The 23,662-nt window shown below is 39.7% G+C and overlaps 1 protein-coding gene across 1 annotated transcript in view; it reads right to left on the bottom strand.

Annotated features, from left to right (window-relative positions):
* poln (polymerase (DNA directed) nu) overlaps positions 1 to 21,043 on the bottom strand; it is a gene marked incomplete at both ends in the record, with an annotated part of 62,796 nt that extends 41,753 nt beyond the window's left edge. The window contains 9 exons of the mRNA XM_080519012.1: positions 9,106 to 9,171; positions 11,308 to 11,364; positions 11,662 to 11,718; positions 12,699 to 12,794; positions 12,949 to 13,032; positions 18,337 to 18,401; positions 18,506 to 18,566; positions 20,810 to 20,946; positions 21,040 to 21,043. Coding sequence (XP_080375138.1) covers positions 9,106 to 9,171; positions 11,308 to 11,364; positions 11,662 to 11,718; positions 12,699 to 12,794; positions 12,949 to 13,032; positions 18,337 to 18,401; positions 18,506 to 18,566; positions 20,810 to 20,946; positions 21,040 to 21,043 — 627 coding nt within the window. The remainder of the gene's footprint in view (positions 1 to 9,105; positions 9,172 to 11,307; positions 11,365 to 11,661; positions 11,719 to 12,698; positions 12,795 to 12,948; positions 13,033 to 18,336; positions 18,402 to 18,505; positions 18,567 to 20,809; positions 20,947 to 21,039) is intronic.
* Positions 21,044 to 23,662: the final 2,619 nt, after the last annotated feature.

Raw genomic sequence — 23,662 nt, 5'->3', positions numbered from 1 at the left:
AAGAAATATTTACCAATTTAGTTTTGGATAGATAGATGGACAGTTGGTCTCACACACACACACACGCACACGCACACACACACACACACACACACACACACACACACACACACACACACACACACACACACACACACACACACACACACACACACACACACACACACACACACACACACACAGGGGTCTCTCTGTGTGTGACGTGACTCATTATCCCCCTGACTGTGTGACGGGGGACGGAGACTAGTTCATTAACGGACACGGCAGGAGAGTCAAACCGAGTCCGTCCAAACAAACACACTGTCGTCCTATAAACGTATGACACTCGGATCCAATCCCACGAACATGGGATAAAACATTAAACCTAACCAGGTATGAAACACGAGCAGCGAGGGAGCGCTCGCATTAAAATGCTAACACACACACACACACACACACACACAAGACTGACACACTCGTCGGCTCTAAATGGCCAATTAATCATGCAGATGTTTGTTTTTCACGCCGTCTCCCGGCTGCTGACAACACCAGTCGCATCGTCCCTCCCTCTCCACGATAACCTGGTGTTTGTATTCTTTAATTCCTCCTGGCGCCCCGACAGGACTGGTGATTAAGCCCCTTCAGGAGGGTGAGGGTGTTTCCCCCGCCGGGCCTGGACAATGACGCTGGCCAGCGAAGCGTCTGTTTACCCGGGGAAACGCGCTTTTTTAAATGAGCAAAACTTTAAATATTCATGACCGTTTGGACAAAAGCCCCTTTGTTGGCGGGTAACTAAACAAAACGTGTGCTTTGTAAAGGGTAAGTGGGCTCTGCTGAGTCGTAATGAGCGCCTCCTGTTGGTCCGACGGTGTTCAGGTACAAAGAAATCAACATGCGTTTGTGCTGCTTCTGTATTGGCTTGTGAATTCTGTTGATTTCCTGCTCGACGGGTCAAACTGTTTATTTATGGGAAGAGTAGTTCTGTTGAATTTCTGGATTCTTATGTTGAGCGTTCAGGCCAAAATCTGAAAAAAAATGTAATTTAATCACTAAAAACTCAAAATGTTTTTGTGCGATTATTCAACTGGTGCAGGGGTCGGCAACCCGCGGCTCTTTGGTCCCTCCACTGCGGCTCCTGGAGCCTCGGTCCCACTGCAGTTCATCCCGGAGGGACGTAAGGAGGCAAGGCGCCACCCAGAGCGCAGTCCCGCTACAAAGAGTGGTCAAATGTAGGGTCGTGAACGACGCAGCGATGTGACGTCATTACGCAACAATAACGGCATGAAGAAGGTAGAATTGCGGCTGCAGGTCATGACAGCGACTCAACTGGTGTCTGAAGCTGGGAGCTTCCTGTTCCTTTCATAGTAAAAGCCGACAGTTCCGGGAGGTTCATTACAGACTTGTTGAGAGTGACGGAACATTCTAGTGAATTCCACAACAACTACAGGACATTAAAGACACACCGCTCACACTCATGGTTCTAACAATCCACATCTCCCACATTTATCTTCCATTTTAATAATGTGTAGCAATAAAGGAGCTGAGAGCTGCAATGCATTATGGGAGTTTCTGTTTGTCGTGTTTTAAATGTAATTATTGGGGTTATGTTAGGTTTGTAGTGTCGGTAATAATTGTGTTTTTGTTGCTTAGTTCATGTAGTTTATTAGTTGTAAGTTGTCAACCAGCAGTGAAGAAGGTTTTGTGTGTCGTGTCCTCCTGGCATGGTCTTCCTGTGGGACTGTCAAAATAAAATGTGTATGGGTGTTGAGTTCAGTGGGAAACGGGACCAAATGGCTCCCTGAGCATTAAAGGTTGCCGACCCCTGAAGTAGTTTGATTAAGTTGGAATTACACAGCCATCGGTTTCAAAAAAAACGGCGCGGTGGGAAGTTTTCGGTTTCAGAAAAGTCTCGAAAACCACTAGGTGTCACTGTGGGACAACAGAACGCTGCGTTTAAGTTCAGACAAACGGTCCGAGTCCTGGACCGGACCTTTTCCTGTGTGGAGTTTGAATTTTCTCCCCGATTGCCTGGCGACAGTTTGTCTATCTCCGTCTTCGCTCCGCGACGAATCGAATTGGAAAAACCTTCGACGCACATAAATCCGCCCGCAGAGCCGGAGTCTCAGAGGAGTAATGCCTTGCTAAACAGATGGGCACCGCTGAGTCCCCGGTGCCGGTGTGGGGTAATTTAATCACCCAGCACCGGTTTAATGACTCATGACGGAGCGCATGCACACACACACACACACACACACACACACAGGGGCTTGTTTGTATTCACGGTAGCACACTGCTAAATAGCCTCAGTTCACACCCATCAAAAATCAATCGGCTTCAGCAGGAGGAGAGAAGAAGAGCAGAAACCAAAAATCCCAGTGATTTAAGTGTTTTAACGACGGCGCCAGTCGCAACTCGTCTAATAGCCGCGATCGCTTTTGATCAATACTGAGACCGTGATTGATTGTAACTTTTAGCGAAATCGAATTTTTTTTCTTCCTGAAAGCAGATTTTACCCAAAATTACTGGAATCCAGAGGAAACCTTTACGTTCCAAGTGTCCGTTTACGCAAACAACCGTGTTTGAAGTCACTGAAACGCCGTGGAAATGAGGAAAACTTTCCCGAAACTGTGAAGTTGTTGTTGGTTGAAAACAGCCAACAGCTCCCTCCAGTGGCCAAACTGGCGATCTACACCTTTTTCAGCGTAAATCACAAAGTCAAGTCTTCCAAATTAGAATTAAATCTCAAACTGCTCGTTTCTCTAATGAACTACGCTCACATATGATTAAGTAAAAATAATATTTAGAACTACAACTGAGCTTATATTTCTTTCTTTTTGATGTATTTGCAGTCTGACAGCGTAATAAAACCACCAAAAGTCAGGAGAGTTGCAGTGATAGTCGGGTTTTCTGACGTAGATTTGTGAAAGAATTCTTAAAAAAATTAAAAAACTCCCCAAGTCTTCTGCAGCAGAAACAAAACCCTGTAGTGTTTCTTTGCTCTTTTGCAGATCGGCTTTACGCCGATGACGTGAACGATTTCAATCATTTATCGAGCATCGCTGAAAGGATCTTCTGAAAACATACGAAACCGTCTCAATGTGGCTATAAATCAGAGAGAGAGGAAGGTGGAGAGAGAGAGAGAGAGAGAGAGAGAGAGAGATTTAATAACGTCAATGCCGTCCAATAAAGAGAAGAGACTTCAGTCTTATTAACCTTGTTTGGTTCCACCAAGTTAAAACGGAGCAACTCAGAAGAAAGTGAGGAATATTCAAATTAATAGAATAAAGAAGTGTGGTTATATTTGGAGCTGTCGCCGGCACATATTTGTGTTTTTTTTTTTTTTTTTTCATTATGAGACGATAAACCAGAGTGACTCCTGGCAAGCGTTTCCTGCTCGGCAGCAGTTTCACCATCCAGGCCTCCGTCTTGTTACTGCAGTCCGGCTTCACCTCGACTGAACCCCCGCCGCATGAAATACTACCCCCCCCCCCCCCCCCCAACCAAAAAAAAAACAGCTTCACATTTGTGTGTGTGTGTATGAAATGTGCCAATTGGCTGCAGGGGTTATTTAAGTGTTAATTAACTCGCAGCACGTTTGTAGAGAGAAGAACTGAGGATGAACTTCATTTGAAGGGAGAATAATGACTTCACTTTGGGGGGGGGGGGGGGGGGGGGGGGGCTCTTCCTCTTTCCAGGAGAATCCACTTCCATTCAAAAAGGGGGAAAAAAATCGCTTGGATTCACTTTCACACTTGCAGTTTTTAAAAGCGACAAGGTCACTCGGTTACAGCAGCTGCTCATTCTTTCCCTCCACACTTTTCTTTTTCTCCCCCCCCCTTTTTTTTTTCTGCACATGCTCAATAGATGGACAATAACAATACGTTGTCGAAGGGCTTAAATATCCTGGGAGCAGACGACGACTGCAGAAAGAGAGTGAAGAGTTTTGCCAAAAAGGCTAAAAATGGCGGCTTGTCGGCAGGATTTCAACCCGCAAACCCCCCCAAACACAAGCTCGCTTCTTTAACGTCTTAAAGGGGCTATTAAAGGTGCCTTTGTTGTAAATAAATCATCGTAAAGTGGAAAAGAAACATTAAATAGTGTCTAGACTGTGACAATAAATCCTTTTAATGAAATAAAGAGAAATATATTCCATCTTCAGAATTATTAATGTCGTTTTTTTGACATTTCATTAAAAATAAATGTCTTTTTTGAAAATCAAGAACGAAAATGAAAAATATTTTCAATAAAAAGACCGAAATAAGTCTTGCAAAGTCCTTCAGTTCCGCCTCTGACTGCAAACGTTCAGTCTGGACGTGCTTCACGGGTCTAAACGGTTCGGGGGAAACTTTTCACTCGGGAGTCTTCGAGTAAAGAAGCGGAACCAGTTTCACGCGGCATCTGCGAGGAAACTCCTGAATAAACACCGACGTTTGCCGCGTCTCTGCCTGCTCATCGAAAACGCCTCGTCGCCATGCGCCGGTAGTTTCCCCAGCGGCAGCAGTGGGCGGAGTGCGATTGATCGACGAGGCGCATTAACGGCGTCTTCAGAACGGGTCCCGGCGGCGATGGAACACGTTTTACTCTCGGAGTCGCTTCACGCTCCGGCGGGCGAGACGCCAGGTTTAAGGTTGGTTCGGGGGGGGGGGGGGGGGGGGGTGACAGTTATTGGAAGTGAGGGGTGCAGCTGCAGGAAGAGACAGAGGAGGTGGAGGAGGTGGAGAAAGTCTGATGGATTGAACAGAGAGTCCCTCAGCTCGCCTCCACCTGAACCAGGTACTGAATCATCACAACAATCTGGAAAATCTCCACCTCTGAGCCACGTTGCTTATATTTACTTTACTTTAGAGCCTCAATCATCGCCTGGACTCAATTACATTGATACTTATATTACATCATATATTTCATATGGCATATTGCATGTACATATACATATATTTATACATGTGCAAGTACACTATTACCATTGTGTTACTATTGTTACAAGTATACTATTACTATTGGTATTATTATTATTATTATTACTGATATATATATATATATTGTTATTGTTTGTTATTTTATCGCTACCATATTGTTATTGTTATATTATTGCTACCACTATCAGTAGTACTATACACGAGTATTATACACTATTACACATTGTTATTATCTGTATTATTGTTATTATTATTATATAATGCCTACTTCTAATGGCTCTGCCACTGCACCTTACTATTTATTTATCTTGCTTTTATCTCCTGCTTATTTCTAAGTGTCCATGTTCCGTTCTGTGTTTTACTTTATGTCTTATACCCAGATTTTGTTATATTTTACTTTATTTCTATTCTATTGTATTTTATAATATTCGTATGTACCAGATTGCTGCAACAAGACAATTTCCCTTCGGGGATGAATAAAGTAATTATCTATCTATCTAAATTCTGCAGCGTCTCAGTTGAATACAGTATTAATGGAGGTTTTTTGTGGGTTTTTTTGTAGTTCTGTAGCAGCATTCTGCTGTCATACAGTGACACCTAGTGGCCACTAATAGTATGTAGATTAAAAACCGATTTGAAACCAATGAGGACAAAAGGCTGCTTAACTCAGTGTCTTTCAACCACTGGTGTTTCCTCCAGATCTCGTCAGGTGAGTGGTGGGAAATTATCCAATTTCACATTTTTTTCTAAAAAAAACATTTGCTCTCAGACGATACAGTCGTACCGATACAGTCGGTACCGATACAGTCGGTACCGAGACAGTATCGGTACCGAGACAGTATCGATACCGAGACAGTCGATACCGAGACAGTCGATACCGAGACAGTCGATACCGATACAGTCGATACCGATACAGTCGTACCGATACCAGTACCAGGCACGAGGCTATACGGGGTCGTGTGCCGACCTCTCGTGATGCAGATTAATAGTTAATACTCGATTTACACGGGATGATTCTGCTGGAATCATTTCGATGTGATGCTGCACCGTCGACTGATCGCATGTCAGAGTATCAGGGATGGAAATCGGTCGCAGTCTGGAAACAAATATGTGACGGGAATAAAACCTTTTTGCATAAACTCTGTAGTGGCAAGAAACCAAATGAACTCCGTCAAACTCAAACAAAGATGCATGTGTGCAGCCATCATAACCGACTCTGATGAATTCAAACTAAAACGATCGGTAATGTTTGATGAGGCATTCAACTATCCTTTTAATTAGCTTGTTATATTGCCACATCAGCAGAAATGCCGACATGAATATTTAATGTCGAAGCCGACGTCTGCCGTTCACAATAGATTCAATGAGGTCAATGTTTCTTTAAGGCAGTAAATAAGTGTGGAAGAACAACGAGGCTCCATAAATTCCATCGAGCCAGTTCGTCCTCATGACGTATCCTGAGGTGGACTTTTCACTCTTTTCACCCCTCCGCCAAGCCGTTAGCCCTTCCCCTCCAAAACGAGGGCGAAGGGATACGTTTCAGCCCTTAGATTTGGGACACCCCTCAACCCTCTGCTCAGCCCCTCCCCCTCTCCCTCCGTCTCACAGTTATGACATCATAACACGGCGCCGTTACATCAGCAGAGCTGAGCCACGGATGTTAGTTGATTTTCCAGCAGGAGCGTCGTCCCGCCGTCCCAAATTCAACGTGTTGCAGCAGCTTGGCTGCTTTGTCTCGTTTTCCTTCTTTCCCCACATCAAGGTGAAGAAAATAGACGGAGACGTGGACTACTTCAGTTTTTTGCGCCGTATTTGGACTTCAGAAATATTTCCTCATTCGCCGTGTGAAAGCGGAGGAGCTTCCTTGTTTGTCCCTGTTTTCAAAACAGCCGTATTAGAAGACTTTGGAACTATACAGTGTAATAATAAAATGTTATAAACACCGTCTCTACCAAACAAAGACACACGGAAGCTCCATACGGCGGCGCTACTTCTGTTCTTACTAGTATAAAACACAACAGGTTTATATAACTTTAGAAGCGTATAGATGTGAATCTTACTAGTATAAAACACAACAGGTTTATATAACTTTAGAAGCGTATAGATGTGAATCTTACTAGTATAAAACACAACAGGTTTATATAACTTTAGAAGCGTATATATGTGAATCTTACTAGTATAAAACACAACAGGTCTATATAACTTTAGAAGTGTATATATGTGAATCTTATTAGTATAAAACACAACAGGTTTATAGAACTTTAGAAGCGTATAGATGTGAATCTTACTAGTATAAAACACAACAGGTTTATATAACTTTAGAAGCATATATATGTGACTCTTACTAGTATAAAACACAACAGGTTTTATAACTTTAGAAGCATATATATGTGAATCTTACTAGTATAAAACACAACAGGTTTTATAACTTTAGAAGCGTATAGATGTGAATCTTACTAGTATAAAACACAACAGGTTTATATAACTTTAGAAGCATATATATGTGACTCTTACTAGTATAAAACACAACAGGTTTTATAACTTTAGAAGCGTATATATGTGAATCTTACTAGTATAAAACACAACAGGTTTATAGAACTTTAGAAGCATATATATGTGAATCTTATTAGTATAAAACACAACAAGTTTATATAACTTTAGAAGCATATATATGTGAATCTTATTAGTATAAAACACAACAGGTTTATATAACTTTAGAAGCATATATATGTGAATCTTATTAGTATAAAACACAACAGGTTTATATAACTTTAGAAGTGTATATATGTGAATCTTATTAGTATAAAACACAACAGGTTTTATAACTTTAGAAGCGTATATATGTGAATCTTACTAGTATAAAACACAACAGGTTTATAGAACTTTAGAAGCGTATATATGTGACTCTTACTAGTATAAAACACAACAGGTTTTATAACTTTAGAAGCGTATAGATGTGAATCTTACTAGTATAAAACACAACACGTTTATATAACTTTAGAAGCATATATATGTGAATCTTACTAGTATAAAACACAACAGGTTTATATAACTTTAGAAGCGTATATATGTGAATCTTACTAGTATAAAACACAACAGGTTTATATAACTTTAGAAGTGTATATATGTGAATCTTATTAGTATAAAACACAACAGGTTTTATAACTTTAGAAGCGTATATATGTGAATCTTACTAGTATAAAACACAACAGGTTTTATAACTTTAGAAGCGTATATATGTGAATCTTACTAGTATAAAACACAACAGGTTTATATAACTTTAGAAGTGTATATATGTGAATCTTATTAGTATAAAACACAACAGGTTTATATAACTTTAGAAGCGTATATATGTGAATCTTACTAGTATAAAACACAACAGGTTTATAGAACTTTAGAAGCGTATATATGTGACTCTTACTAGTATAAAACACAACAGGTTTATATAACTTTAGAAGCGTATATATGTGAATCTTATTAGTATAAAACACAACAGGTTTATATAACTTTAGAAGCATATATATGTGAATCTTACTAGTATAAAACACAACACGTTTATATAACTTTAGAAGCGTATAGATGTGAATCTTACGAGTATAAAACACAACACGTTTATATAACTTTAGAAGCGTATATATGTGAATCTTACTAGTATAAAACACAACAGGTTTATATAACTTTAGAAGCGTATATATGTGAATCTTATTAGTATAAAACACAACAGGTCTATATAACTTTAGAAGCGTATATATGTGAATCTTATTAGTATAAAACACAACAGGTTTATAGAACTTTAGAAGTGTATATATGTGACTCTTACCAGTATAAAACACAACAGGTTTTATAACTTTAGAAGCGTATATATGTGAATCTTACTAGTATAAAACACAACAGGTTTATATAACTTTAGAAGCATATAGATGTGAAATGCGAGTCCTCCTACCCCTCTGTTTAAAGTGTGCATCTGTAAATGCTCCGTTTTAAGGGGTGAATAGCCCTTCCCCTCTACACAGTAGTGAAATGGGACACCCCTCAGACTCGTGAAGGCGCATTTCAAAGGGGTAAGATGAAGGGCTAAGGGGGAGAATTGAGACGCAGCCTTTGTCAGCGCAGTCACAACACATCAGCACCACGGAGAGCTCCGGTTGGCCGAAGCGGCTAATATCTGTAAAGTAGAGTCGCTGAGCGGCGTCGGGCCGGCGTCACTTACCGGCTGTTTAGCGGAGATCCTCCCGGTGACGGCGCTCGTCTGGAGCCACGTGGAGGAAATGTAGTTCTGAGAGAGCAGAAGAAGAAACGAGTTTGAACAGGCTGTTTACAGGCTGCAGTGCCGGTTGTGAGGCGGCAATGAGCAGAACAAACAAGCACAATATTGAGCTCCGAGATCCAGACATCAAGTCATTAAGCTGACAAATAAAAACTTTCCTCTGTGTTCTGTCCGTCTATTTCAGCTTCATGAGGCATGAGAACTCTACAACACTGATATAACTAATATTAACTGGGATTGAACTGAGGTCAATGCAAAGCTAAACTTAAGCTAAAATTAACCGAAACTAAAGGAAAGTCAAATTAATACTAAACAAGTTCAAGTGAACCAACTTGAGCTGAAATTAATGAAACAAAAAACTACAAATTTAAACCTAAACTACGTCAAAGCCAAATAAACTAAACTAATATTAAAAGTGAAAGTAAACCAAATATAAAATTCAGCCCAACTAAACTGAACTCCACATAAACTAAGCTAAATGTGGATTACCTGATTAGAAAAGGAAAAAAATCAAACAGAAGTCACTGTGATATTAATGCAAGAGTGACAGTAAGAAAAAAAAAAAAAATTCATAAAACAAAAATAGGTGTATGCAATGCCTGAGCTAACCCTATAAAATATGACTTCAGAGTGTAAATAGATTATTATTATTATTATTATTTCACACTGTTTACATGGAGTACACACGTTTTCACATCGCAAGAATGATGTCAGGCAGTTTTCCTCACCTTCTGTCATGAACAATCTTATTTGTGGTCTTAATTGGTTTTACCGCCACTATTTAAACCCTCCTTCTGTTAGATCAGCTTGTTTGAGTTCATTTTGTTCTCCTTTATCAGCCACGACCTCATTGTTTGAATTTCCTTATATTTTTTGGGTAAATAAACCCTTCTTCTTTCAATCACCTCCCGTTTTCCTATTTGCTCAACAGTTCCATTAAACCAGTTGTGTCAAACACTTTAAATCACCTTCACCTGGTCAAAACGTTAGAATAATACATGTGGAATAGTTGCTACTGTAAACAACCTCGACCACGGAGAGACTGTAGTGTGTTGAAAACTAGAGCAATAGCATGATAAACCTAGAAAGAAAGAACGAAAGAGAGAAAGAGAGAGAGAGAGAGAGAGAGAAAGAAAGAAAGAAAAAGAAAGAAAGAGAAAGAAAAAGAAAAAGAAAGAAAGAGAAAGAAAAAAGAAAGAAAGAGAAAGAAAGAGAAAAAAGAAAGAAAGAGAAAGAAAGAGAAAGAAAAAAGAAAGAAAGAGAAAGAAAGAGAAAGAAAAAGAAAAAGAAAGAAAGAGAAAGAAAAAAGAAAGAAAGAGAAAGAAAGAGAAAAAAGAAAGAAAGAGAAAGAAAGAGAAAGAAAAAAGAATGAAAGTGAAAGAAAAAGAAAAAGAAAAAGAAAAAGAAAAAGAAAAAGAAAAAGAAAAAGAAAAAGAAAAAGAAAAGAAATAAAGAGAAAGAGAAAGAGAAAGAGAAAGAAAGAAAAAGAAAGAAAGAAAAAGAAAGAAAAAAAGAAAGAAAGAAAGAAAGAAAGAAAAAGAAAGAAAGAAAAAGAACGAAAGAGAAAGAAAGAAAGAAAGAAAAAGAAAGAAAGAAAAAGAACGAAAGAGAAAGAAAGAAAGAAAGAAAAAGAAAGAGAAAGAAAGAAAGAAAGAAAAAGAAAGAAAGAGAAAGAAAGAAAGAAAAAGAAAGAGAAAGAAAGAAAGAAAGAAAAAGAAAGAAAGAGAAAGAAAGAAAGAGACAGAAAGAAAGAAAGAAAGAAAGAGAAAGAAAGCAAGAAAGAAATGCATAAATACATAAATGCATAAACAAACAAACAAACCAACAAACAAACCAACAGGACACTGGTCCTCTGCAGTTGAACAGACTCAAGCTGAGTGAAGGAACCAAAGCTGTGATGTGGATCTCCTGGGTTCCTTCTGGCCTGCAGCAATCTTTACACTGACAAGTTTTACTCTCTGGTATTTTGATTTGTTATTTTTTTCCAGTACAAAGCCTCCGGGAGAAAAAGCCTTAAAAAAAGAAAAAAAAGAAAAGAAGAAGAAAAAAATCTCTACCTGCCAGGGAACAACAAGAAAAGGCAGTGAAAGACCGTGTAGTGAGACTCGGACACGTGGAGTGAATTCGTTTTGTTTCCAGACTCACCTTGTTCGTCATGCAGGAAAGAATCCCGTCGACAAACGTGGACTTGATCTTGTGGAGCTGATCGAAACAACGGAGACGTTCGTTAACCGGCGCTTGTAAAAGACCGACTGGACACTTAAACGTAAATAAATACACAAATGAACAAACGTCTGACAGCCTTTGAGCAAACTAAACGGCCCTGCTTCCGTTTTTAATCAGATTTTCTGTGACATTTCCACCGAATGGAGTCACAAGTCATGTTGGGAACTCGTCTACGTGTCTTTACGCACAGTTTTGAAGAGTAAAACTGAAAATGTACATTGTTTTTGCGGTAGTTTTTCCACTGGAGCTAATAAATATCAAGCCATGACTTACTTGTCTGTACTCCAGGATGATCTTGGGCAGAGGGTGAAGATCCTGAAGCTGCAGGAGCTGCAACCAAACCAAGACAAAAAAAAAACCAATTAAAATTATTCTAATTATTAAAAAAATTATTTAAAGTTTCTTGTTCATGCAGACGTTGCAAATGCTACAATCACATCACGTCAACCAATTCATGTTTACTGGCGATGAGATCCACGAGGAAGCGTCATGAATAGTAGCTGCTGGACCTCACTGAGGCTCCGCCCCTATTCCCGAACTGAGCGTGCCCAGTAGATACTATACACCAGTGTTTTTCAACCTCTTTTGAGCAAAGACACACTTTTTTCTTTGGAAAACTCTGGAGGCACACCACCACCTGAAAATGTTAAAATGTGAAACTCTGTAGCCTCTATTAACAATATAAAGTCATTCTCATCAAAGACATCAAAGTCATTCTCATCAAAGACATCAAAGTCATTCTCATCAAAGACATCAAAGTCATTCTCATCAAAGATGTCAAAGTCATTCTCATCAAAGTTTTATCAACAGGAATCAAGTAAATACAGAAAAAACTTATTTCCCAATGACTTTTTTTAATAGTGCCTCCCTCAGTGTGAAACCTGGACCTGATGGATGAAGAGCTGAGATCCTGGTTCACATTCTTCCTTTTCAAAAACTTCTCCATCACTGTCACTGACACAGTACTTTGATACAAGATGGTAGCAGGAGGTGGAGATGAACCACACTGACGTCTGTCACTTTACATTTCACCGGCAAAGTTCTGTGCTGCCCTCTAGTGGTGAAGAGTATTTATACATGATTACTCTGCAACACGCTGTCGCTGTGAGAGCAAATGTTTTTTTTAGAAAAAAAATGTGAAATTGGATAATTTCCCACAGTGGTTGAAAAACACTGATCTATACAAGACACGGCTGAGCGGCGTCGGTTCGCGTTACAAGGACATTTGAGAGTCGCACTGTGTGTGTGTGTGTGTGTGTGTGTGTGTGTGTGTGTGTGTGTGTGTGTGTGTGTGTGTGTTTGTGTCGTACCGCCGCCTCCGATGTTGACTGCTGCTGTTTGTTGACGGTCTTGGGGAGCTTCTTGTTCTCGCAGCGCTCGTGAAGACGCAGCTTCTCAAACAAAACCTTCGACAACAATGTAAATTCGGCACATTGAGACCGAGGTACACATTCTGCATCCACACACACACACACACACACACAGTAAACAGTTCACTTTTATTATCTTCCGGGCTGCGTCGGGTCGTCACGATATTAAAATTGCGAGGGTGAAACTCACCGTCCGGAGCTGAGAGCTGCTGGTCACCAGGAACATCTGTCCAGCTTCTCGATGGGCCTCCTGCTCCAGATGTTTCATCTCAGTCTGACAGAGACACGCGGGAAGAAGAAGTTAAATTAAATTAAATTAAAGCTTCAAGCGCCGGCCGGTTTTGGTCCACGTGCCTTATGTTTGACCCCCCGGCTGTAAACATCCTGGTAAAACCAGAGACCTCAAGAGGCCACAGCCTTCGTTCTGCTACATGCTAGCCGCCGGTATAGCTAATTAATTTAATAATCTAACAAATCAGTGGCTGGTAATCTGGTCAAACGGGGTGATAAGTGGACGGTGTGTGTGACACATCCCAGGCTGAATTAAGGATAAAAAAAAGAAAATACTTTTCGGTGTCTAATATCTAAAAAGTGTGGTTTACGGTCACTTTCTGTTTATTACATCAACATCAACACAACACAACACGTCTCCGTCTCTCCATCACTCGGGACAAAAAGAGCCAATTAAAGTCTCTTGAGACTTATTACATTGATACTTATATCATATATTTCATATGGCATATTGCATGTACATATACATATATGTATACATGTGCAAGTACACTATTACCATTGGTATTATTATTATTATCATTATTACTGATATATATTATTGTTATTTCATTGCTACCATATTGTTATTGTTATATTATTGCTACCATTATTAGTAGTACTATACACGAGTATTATACACTATTACACATTGTTATTATGTGTATTATTGTTATTATTATTATATAATGCCTACTTCTAATGGCTCTGCCACTGCACCTTACTATTTATTTATCTTGCTTTTATCTCCTGCTTATTTCTAAGTGCCCGTGTTCCGTTCTGCGTTTTACTTTATGTCTTATACCCACATATTTTTATATTTTTATTTTTTACTTTTTTCTATTCTATCGTATTTTATAATATTCGTATGTACCAGATTGCTGCAACAACACAATTTCCCTTCGGGGATGAACAAAGTAATTATCTATCTATATATATAGACATAGATTGTGCATCTTATTGATATACTTTAATTAACTGTTTAGATGCACATTTGCACTTGAGCACTTTAACATATTGGCTTTAAGTTGCTTGTCTCTGTTCATTTTATTAATTTATTTATTTAATCTCCTCTTAATATTTGGCTCTGAAGTCACTTCCTGCTCCTACTGTCATAGCTCTACTGTAGTGCAGGTCTGCCAAGACGCTGGAAAATGCAAAATTATTATTTAAACAACAATAACGTAGGAGGTTTAAATCTCTTTCTTACGTGTTTTTAAAATATGAGTTTTAAAAAATATCGTCATCGATCCACTGGTCCAGTGACATTAGAGTGCAGCGAATCAAATCTATCGGATCTTTTTTTCTTTTTTTTTCTGGCACCGTGAGAGGAAACTGGGTCCTTGAGAAAAACACACTCATAAAAACCAAAACATACAGAACCAATGATGAAAAATACATGAGGACTGACTAAAGTACACATGGGGATATAGGAGGGAACAGTGAAAGCCCGAAAATCTAACTTCTGCAATATTCAGACCGAGCAACCGTCAATCTATAATATATATATATATATATATATATATATATATATATATATTCCCACTTCATCCCTGAGAGAAGTCAAACGTATTTTAGTTCAGTGGTCCCGTAAAGCTAATTTAATGTCAGTTAGGCTGAGCCGGGAGAACGAAAGCAGAATGAGCGATAAATGCTGACAACTGGGCAAAAAAAAAAAGTACTTCCTGGAAGTATTAAAGTTTGAGAAGCTTATTACAAACTTTATGATCAAACTTCAATATTCCTGAGGAAAGAAAAGAGGAAAAAAAAAGACTGAAATCCTGTCTTGTCAGTGAAAAAAGACTTTCTGCAGGCTTTGGTGTGCTTTTTAATAATAAAAAAAAGAAAAAACTCATTGTGTCGCGAGAGAAGAAAGAGAAGAGGAGCTACTCGTCATTTAAACATGACTCTACATGTCATCATGGAAACATGATGTAAACCATGTCATCATACTCTGGTTGTCATGGAAACGCGAGGCCCTCCATGTCATCATGCGCGGTAATAATGGAAACATGATGTAAATCACGTTGTCGTGCTCTGGTTGTCATGGAAACACAATATGACTCATGTCATCATGCTCTGGTTGTCATGGAAACACAATACGACTCATGACATCATGCTCTGGTAGCCATGGAAACACAATACGACTCATGTCATCATGCTCTGGTAGCCATGGAAACAATACGACTCATGACATCATGCTCTGGTAGCCATGGAAACACAATACGACTCATGTCATCATGCTCTGGTCGCCATGGAAACAATACGACTCATGACATCATGCTCTGGTAGCCATGGAAACACAATACGACTCATGTCATCATGCTCTGGTCGCCATGGAAACAATACGACTCATGACATCATGCTCTGGTAGCCATGGAAACACAATACGACTCATGTCATCATGCTCTGGTAGCCATGGAAACACAATACGACTCATGTCATCGTGCTCTGGTAGCCATGGAAACACAATACGACTCATGTCATCATGCTCTGGTCGCCATGGAAACAATACGACTCATGACATCATGCTCTGGTAGCCATGGAAACACAATACGACTCATGTCATCATGCTCTGGTCGCCATGGAAACAATACGACTCATGACATGCTCTGGTAGCCATGGAAACACAATACTACTCATGTAATCGTGCTCTGGTTGTCATGGAAACACAATACGACTCATGTCATCATGCTCTGGTAGCCATGGAAACAATACGACTCATGACATCATGCTCTGGTAGCCATGGAAACACAATACTACTCATGTCATCATGCTCTGGTAGCCATGGAAACACAATACTACTCATGTCATCATGCTCTGGTTGTCATGGAAACACAATACGACTCATGTCATCATGCTCTGGTAGCCATGGAAACAATACAACTCATGTCATCATGCTCTGGTAGCCATGGAAACACAACACTACTCATGTCATGCTCTGGTAGCCATGGAAACACAATACTACTCATGACATCATGCTCTGGTAGCCATGGAAACACAATACGACTCATGACATCATGGTCTGGTAGTCATGGAAATACAATACGACTCATGTCATCATGCTCTGGTTGTCATGGAGACACAATACTACTCATATTGTGCTCTGGTAGCCATGGAAACACAATACTATTCAAGTCATCATGCTCTGGTAGCCATGGAAACATGGCACTGTGCCAGGAGTTGAGGCATTTGAACCAGAGCAGTAAAAGTCGGACCAAACACACTAAGATGTCCTCTGGTCCACATCCAATGCTTCCCACGGTGCACAAAGTACACGAACTAGTCTAAAAACATCCTTTAGGATTTATTTCTCACTTTCACATCCAAGTACGTCAAACTGACACTTTTGGCCTGCGGGTCACAGATTTGACACCGTTTGACCAACACAATCAAAGGAACCGTGTCTGAGAGAGGGAAAAAAATAGGAGAACATGTGGAGAGGGAGCGAGATGACGAAACGAGAGAAAAGAGCGACAGATTAGTGGATCCGGGGCTGACGGGCTGGAGGAAAGTGGAGACGCGGCTGAAAAGTCGGAGGCGACGAGGCGTAATGGGGGAGTGGCGAGCGGCGGGAGCCCGGCGCATGATGACATTTGTGAAACGAGGACGTAACGAGGCACAACTCCAACAAAAATCCAAAAAATCCCAATAACGACGGATGAGAGGGGGAGGAGGTGAAACACGAAGAGGGGAAATCGGGGTTAGCTGGCAGACGTGTAATTCCAAAAAAAACGTGTACTTTGTTGTGTGTGTGTGTGTGTTGCTCACTGCCCCGAGCACGCTCCAGACCGCCTCATCAATAATAGATAGCACCCGCTGTGTAATCTATTACATGCAGGGGAACAGTCGGGCTCACTGCGGTAACTTTAATCTCTCCGAATCCAAATGTGGACTTTTTTTTTTTTTTTTTTCAGCCTCATCCTGACGTGAAGGGTCTGATCTGATCGGGGGATAATCTGGAAATCACACGCGGGAAACAAACGAGGCTCGTTGAGACGACTGCAGCAGAAACTTCATATTGGGGGGGGGGGTATTTTGCCAGACGGCAGTTTCCTCCCTGCAGCACCGCCTCTTGAAGGCGGGAAAAAAAAAAAAAAAGACAAGACTATTCCATCCTATTTATAGCAACACGGCGAGGTAGCAACGGCGGTCTCCACAACAACACCCCTGCCGGCGAAGGCTGTGAGCGAGTGTGTAAAGTAAATAAATAAATAAATAAATAAGAAAAAGAGGGGGTGAGGAGATGCGTCCGCAACACCCGTCGTTTCTGCAATGTGTTTTTATCTGCGTGTAAACAGGACGCGTCCCCGGAGAACGTCCGCCCACCACAGCGCTAACCCCTCCCCCCTCCTCCTCCTCCTCCACCCACGAGAGTGAAAACGAGGGAATACTTCTTCTTTTCCAGAGGCGTCCTCACAGCCTCCCACTGTCATTCGCTCTGGTTTGTATTAAAACCAGCAGCCGTCTGCTGGCAGTGGTGAAGTTTGACCCCCCAACCTCAGTTTTTTCTCGCAGGTGAACAAATAGCAAGGCGACGTAAGGTTTTATGTTTGTTATTTACAGTGCGTGGCAGCGTTCAGGCAACTCAAGGAGGTGTAGGGAAGTAAAACTGTGCCATCAGATTCTGAATTCGAATTTCTAACTGTGAATTTTTTTTTACCATCGAAATCAGACTTTGAATTTTAAAGGCTGTGGAATTTCAAGTGCGTGTCTTTTTTTCGCGTCGGATTTTTTTGTAGTGTGTAAAAATTCAATGTGTCTAAAAATTCAGCCGCAAAAAAAATTCAGCTGTAAAAAAACATTCAGCCACAAAAAAAAAAAATCAGCCGCAAAAACAAATTCTGAATTTGTTTTTGCAGCTGAATTTGTTTTTGCAGCTGAATTTGTTTTTGCAGATGAATTTGTTTTTGCAGCTGAATTTGTTTTTGCAGCTGAATTTGTTTTTGCAGATGAATTTGGTTTTGCAGATTAATTTGTTTTTGCAGATGAATTTGTTTTTGCAGCTGAATTTGTTTTTGCAGATGAATTTGGTTTTGCAGATTAATTTGTTTTTGCAGATGAATTTGTTTTTGCAGCTGAATTTGTTTTTGCAGATGAATTTGGTTTTGCAGATTAATTTGTTTTTGCAGATGAATTTGTTTTTGCAGATGAATTTGTTTTTGCAGATGAATTTGGTTTTGCAGATTAATTTGTTTTTGCGGCTGAATTTGTTTTTGCAGATGAATTTGTTTTTGCAGCTGAATTTAGTTTTGCAGATGAATTTGTTTTTGTGGTGTTGTGTGTTTTAAAAACAAAAGCTTCTCACCCCCAGCAGGTCTGAAGTTCTCTTCAGAGCGTCTTTGTCCACGTGGATGTGGTGACTCTCCATCGCTGGAACAGCACACATATATACACATACATTATTTATTTTATTTTAAACAAAAGATCAACTGACGTAGTTTATTGAGCTTCAAGCAATCTTTGATGATTCTCACCTGCGAGAACGGGGATCATGTTCAGCTCCATGTCGGAGTAGAGCTCCCACAGGCCCTGGCTCTGGAAACACAAACAATCCAGTAAAGACGGTGTACCGTATGGACGAGAAAGGTCATTTATACCAGTGTTGGTGTTTCCGCGAGATCTATCAGGTGTGTCGTGGGAAATTATCCAATTTTCTAAAACAACATTTGCTCTCACAGTCACAGTGTGTTGCAGAGTAATCATGTATAAATACTCTCCGCCACTAGATGGCAGCACAGAACTTTGCTGGTGAAATGGAAACTGACAGGTCCAGGTTTCACACTGAGGGAGTGAAAATTAAAAAAAATAAATTGGGAAATACTTTTTTTCTGTATTTACTTGATTCCTGTTGATAAAACTTTGATGAGAATGACTTTGATGTCTTTGATGAGAATGACTTTGATGTATTTGATGAGAATGACTTTATATTGTTAATAGAGGCTACAGAGTGTCACATTTTAACATTTCCAGGTGGTGGTGTGCCTCCAGAGTTTTCCAAAGAAAAAAAGTGTGCCTCGGCTCAAAAAGGTTGAAAAACACTGATTTATACCACCTGTAGTCTGAACGAGAGCTCCATGTGAAGGCTGAGGAGACGGTGGAGACCTGAGATGACCAGAGAAACCTGCCAAACAGGAAACGCATCAGAGTGAATTAAAAAAAAAAAAATCAGTTAAGAGAATTTTAAACTGTCGCTATTCAACTCTACCCCCCCAGAATACAAAATACTGCAATGCACCAGTAAAGGTTAGGAAGCAGATACAAGCGACTAAGCACAATTTTTCACAACACAAGATAAAGAAACTTGTAAATAACTGATGAGCCTGGAAATGAAAGCGGCTTGTTTGTTCCACACAGTTTGCTGGAGGCTGCTGGATTCTTTTCAGAGAGAACTCAGTACGTTTCTCCAGCACAGTGGGGGGAAAAAACAAAACAAAAAAAAAAGCGACTCCACCAGCAAAATGGACAAAACGGGCGAATCAATTCAATGTTTTAAATCCAAGTGATAGCTGAGCTGCTGGGGGAGAAGCTGGACGGTGCAACACTGATGGATGGATGAAGAATTGGCCGACGGAGGAGGAGGAGGAGGAGGAGGAGTGAAAAGCTTCAAACTGCACTGTATCCATTTCTCTAATGATTGCTTGTGAAAGAAAATTAAATACAAACACATTTAACAGCAGATTTTTACTTATTTTGATAGCTTTATCTGAATCAGTCTTTATTTATTCTCCTTTTTAAAAGTCCTAGTGAAATGAAAATTCCACCTCCAAAACTCTCTGGTGTCTCTTCTAGGGACGTTTTTCATGCTAACTGGCTGAAGGGTAAAATGTTAAAACACGACAATCTGCGAGAAAATAGCCGATAAACGACGCTATTTCCTCTGCTGGGCGGAGCTTCTGACAATAATAGAGTGACATCACGAGTTGTGCACACGCCCAAGTTGTGTTTACATTATGGAGGATCAGAGTTTTGACCACGAAGAGGCTGAATTTAACCAGATTTCATCATCGTGGTCATTTCAAACCCAGTGATTGATGAAGAAGACACAGAAGGTGGTTCTGCCATCGGTGACCCCGTCTGGAACGTGTTTGAGGAAGCAGAAGACGCTTCGTCCTCCATTCGTCCTCGTCTCCTCGCCTCAGCAGCCGCCAGTTTTCACCTTTGAGGCTCCTGACTTTTGGCAGAACGACCGGCTTCCTTGATCCAACACGTCCAAGAGCTTTTCTGACTGCGGAATCACCGAAGATGAGTCCAGGTATTACTGGATCGTCTACTAGCCGCCCAAGCTAGCAGCTCCCGCTAACAGCTAGCTGCTCCCGCCGCCCGTGCTCCTTTCCTCCTCTCTCGGCCTCTTCCAGGCTCAATCTTTCATCAAGGCTCATAAAACGCCGACTATAACTTATAAACTTGGATATTTAAGAGGGAAACAAGCCGATATAAACACAACAGATCGAGATCTGCACAACTCGTGATGTCACACATAGGCTCCGCCCACGAAGAAGGATTCCCCCGACTTCCTCGGCTGGAGATTCAAAATTCAAATAACTTTGTTATGCGACAACAGTGGTGGGGCAGAGTCGGAGAAACCTTACAAGTAGAACCCCAACTATCGTTTTTTGCAAAGTAGTGTTTTACATTTCACGAGCCCTTTAACCCTTTCTTAACCACCTTGTTTTAATGTATTTTTCTTTTTTAACCACTTGCTTGTTGTGTCTGAATGCCGCCACATGAAAGACTTTGTGTGTCGCCTGTGAACCCGGTACATTTGCATGGTCACCCACCTTCTGCGTGCCCACGGCGGGTTCTTTATACGGCTCCTTGCAGTGTTTGTTCAGAAGGTCCCGGAAGCAGGAGGAGGAATCAGCCGGATCCAGCAGCCACCCAGAAACCTGCGGGTCCTGGACGCGACAGCCCGCCACTGGGATGGATAAACAAATTTACAAAACGGCTTCAGAGACGCCAGTGAGAATTATGTTTGTATGTTTTTTTTTTCCATCGTGCTTTTATCGACTCATTTCAAACCGCAGGACCTTTTGTCCAGCTCAGGTCTTTAGCGTAAAACTGCAGAAGTGTTCGGAGCAAGTCCTTGGCTTTGTAGCACACCACCAGTTGAGAGCTGGAAAGAACTTGTAGCAGCACGTCTCTACAGGAAACAGAGGGGGGAAAAAAAAAAAGTGTGTTGTTGTGAGAAATGTTCCTGTTAATCCTTCTTGTCATACAGATATAAACACACAGACCTGGTGTAAAGCTGCAGGCCGGTCTGCTGTCGGGCCCATGCAGGTGTGAGCTCCAGCTGCAGGTAGACCAGGCTGTCGCCTGCGGCCAGCGAGGCCCGCGGCGCCACGCACGTCAGGTCGCCCTTCATCAGCACGAGGACGCCACACGCTGGAGGACGCAGCTTCTGCACCGGGGGGGGATGGATGGATGGATGGAGGAGGAGGAGGAGGAACATCAGCTGCTTGGTTAATGAGGCAGCGAGACACACGGGTGTTCACTCACTTCCTCACATAAAGGGCCAATCCCAATTCTACCCCTTAGCCCTACCCCTTACCCCTTACCCCTAGCCCTTTGAAATGCACATTCATGAAAGTCTGAGGGGTGAGGCGAAGGGCTATTCACCCCTCTAAACGAAGCGTTTCCAGATGCACACTTTAAACAGAGGGGTAGGAGGACTCGCATTTCACATCTATACGCTTCTAAAGTTCTATAAACCTGTTGTGTTTTATACTAGTAAGATTCACATCTATACGCTTCTAAAGTTATATAAACCTGTTGTGTTTTATACGCTTCTAAAGTTATATAAACCTGTTGTGTTTTATACTAGTAAGATTCACATCTATACACTTCTAAAGTTATATAAACTTGTTCTGTTTTATACTAGTAAGATTCACATCTATACGCTTCTAAAGTTATATAAACTTGTTGTGTTTTATACTAGTAAGATTCACATCTATACACTTCTAAAGTTATAAAACCTGTTGTGTTTTATACTAGTAAGATTCACATCTATACACTTCTAAAGTTATATAAACCTGTTGTGTTTTATACTAGTAAGATTCACATCTATACGCTTCTAAAGTTATATAAACTTGTTGTGTTTTATACTAGTAAGATTCACATCTATACGCTTCTAAAGTTATATAAACCTGTTGTGTTTTATACTAGTAAGATTCACATCTATACACTTCTAAAGTTATATAAACCTGTTGTGTTTTATACTAGTAAGATTCACATCTATACACTTCTAAAGTTATATAAACCTGTTGTGTTTTATACTAGTAAGATTCACATCTATACGCTTCTAAAGTTATATAAACCTGTTGTGTTTTATACTAGTAAGATTCACATATATACTTCTAAAGTTATATAAACCTGTTGTGTTTTATACTAGTAAGATTCACATATATACTTCTAAAGTTATATAAACCTGTTGTGTTTTATACTAGTAAGATTCACATCTATACGCTTCTAAAGTTATATAAACCTGTTGTGTTTTATACTAGTAAGAGTCACATCTATACGCTTCTAAAGTTATATAAACTTGTTGTGTTTTATACTAGTAAGATTCACATCTATACACTTCTAAAGTTATATAAACCTGTTGTGTTTTATACTAGTAAGATTCACATCTATACACTTCTAAAGTTATATAAACCTGTTGTGTTTTATACTAGTAAGATTCACATCTATACACTTCTAAAGTTATATAAACCTGTTGTGTTTTATACTAGTAAGATTCACATCTATACACTTCTAAAGTTATATAAACCTGTTGTGTTTTATACTAGTAAGATTCACATCTATACACTTCTAAAGTTATAAAACTTGTTGTGTTTTATACTAGTAAGATTCACATATATACGCTTCTAAAGTTATATAAACCTGTTGTGTTTTATACTAGTAAGATTCACATATATACGCTTCTAAAGTTATATAGACCTGTTGTGTTTTATACTAGTAAGATTCACATATATACGCTTCTAAAGTTATATAAACCTGTTGTGTTTTATACTAGTAAGATTCACATCTATACACTTCTAAAGTTATATAAACCTGTTGTGTTTTATACTAGTAAGATTCACATCTATACACTTCTAAAGTTATATAAACCTGTTGTGTTTTATACTAGTAAGATTCACATCTATACACTTCTAAAGTTATATAAACCTGTTGTGTTTTATACTAGTAAGATTCACATCTATACACTTCTAAAGTTATATAAACCTGTTGTGTTTTATACTAGTAAGATTCACATCTATACACTTCTAAAGTTATATAAACCTGTTGTGTTTTATACTAGTAAGATTCACATATATACGCTTCTAAAGTTATATAGACCTGTTGTGTTTTATACTAGTAAGATTCACATCTATACACTTCTAAAGTTATATAAACCTGTTGTGTTTTATACTAGTAAGATTCACATCTATACGCTTCTAAAGTTATATAAACCTGTTGTGTTTTATACTAGTAAGATTCACATATATACTTCTAAAGTTATATAAACCTGTTGTGTTTTATACTAGTAAGATTCACATATATACTTCTAAAGTTATATAGACCTGTTGTGTTTTATACTAGTAAGATTCACATATATACGCTTCTAAAGTTATATAAACTTGTGTTTTATACTA

This window comes from Blennius ocellaris (genome assembly GCF_963422515.1).
Source record: "Blennius ocellaris genome assembly, chromosome: 23".
NCBI lineage: Eukaryota > Metazoa > Chordata > Actinopteri > Blenniiformes > Blenniidae > Blennius > Blennius ocellaris.
Note: the sequence above shows the minus strand (reverse complement) of the source record. Positions and strands in the feature narration are given on the sequence as shown.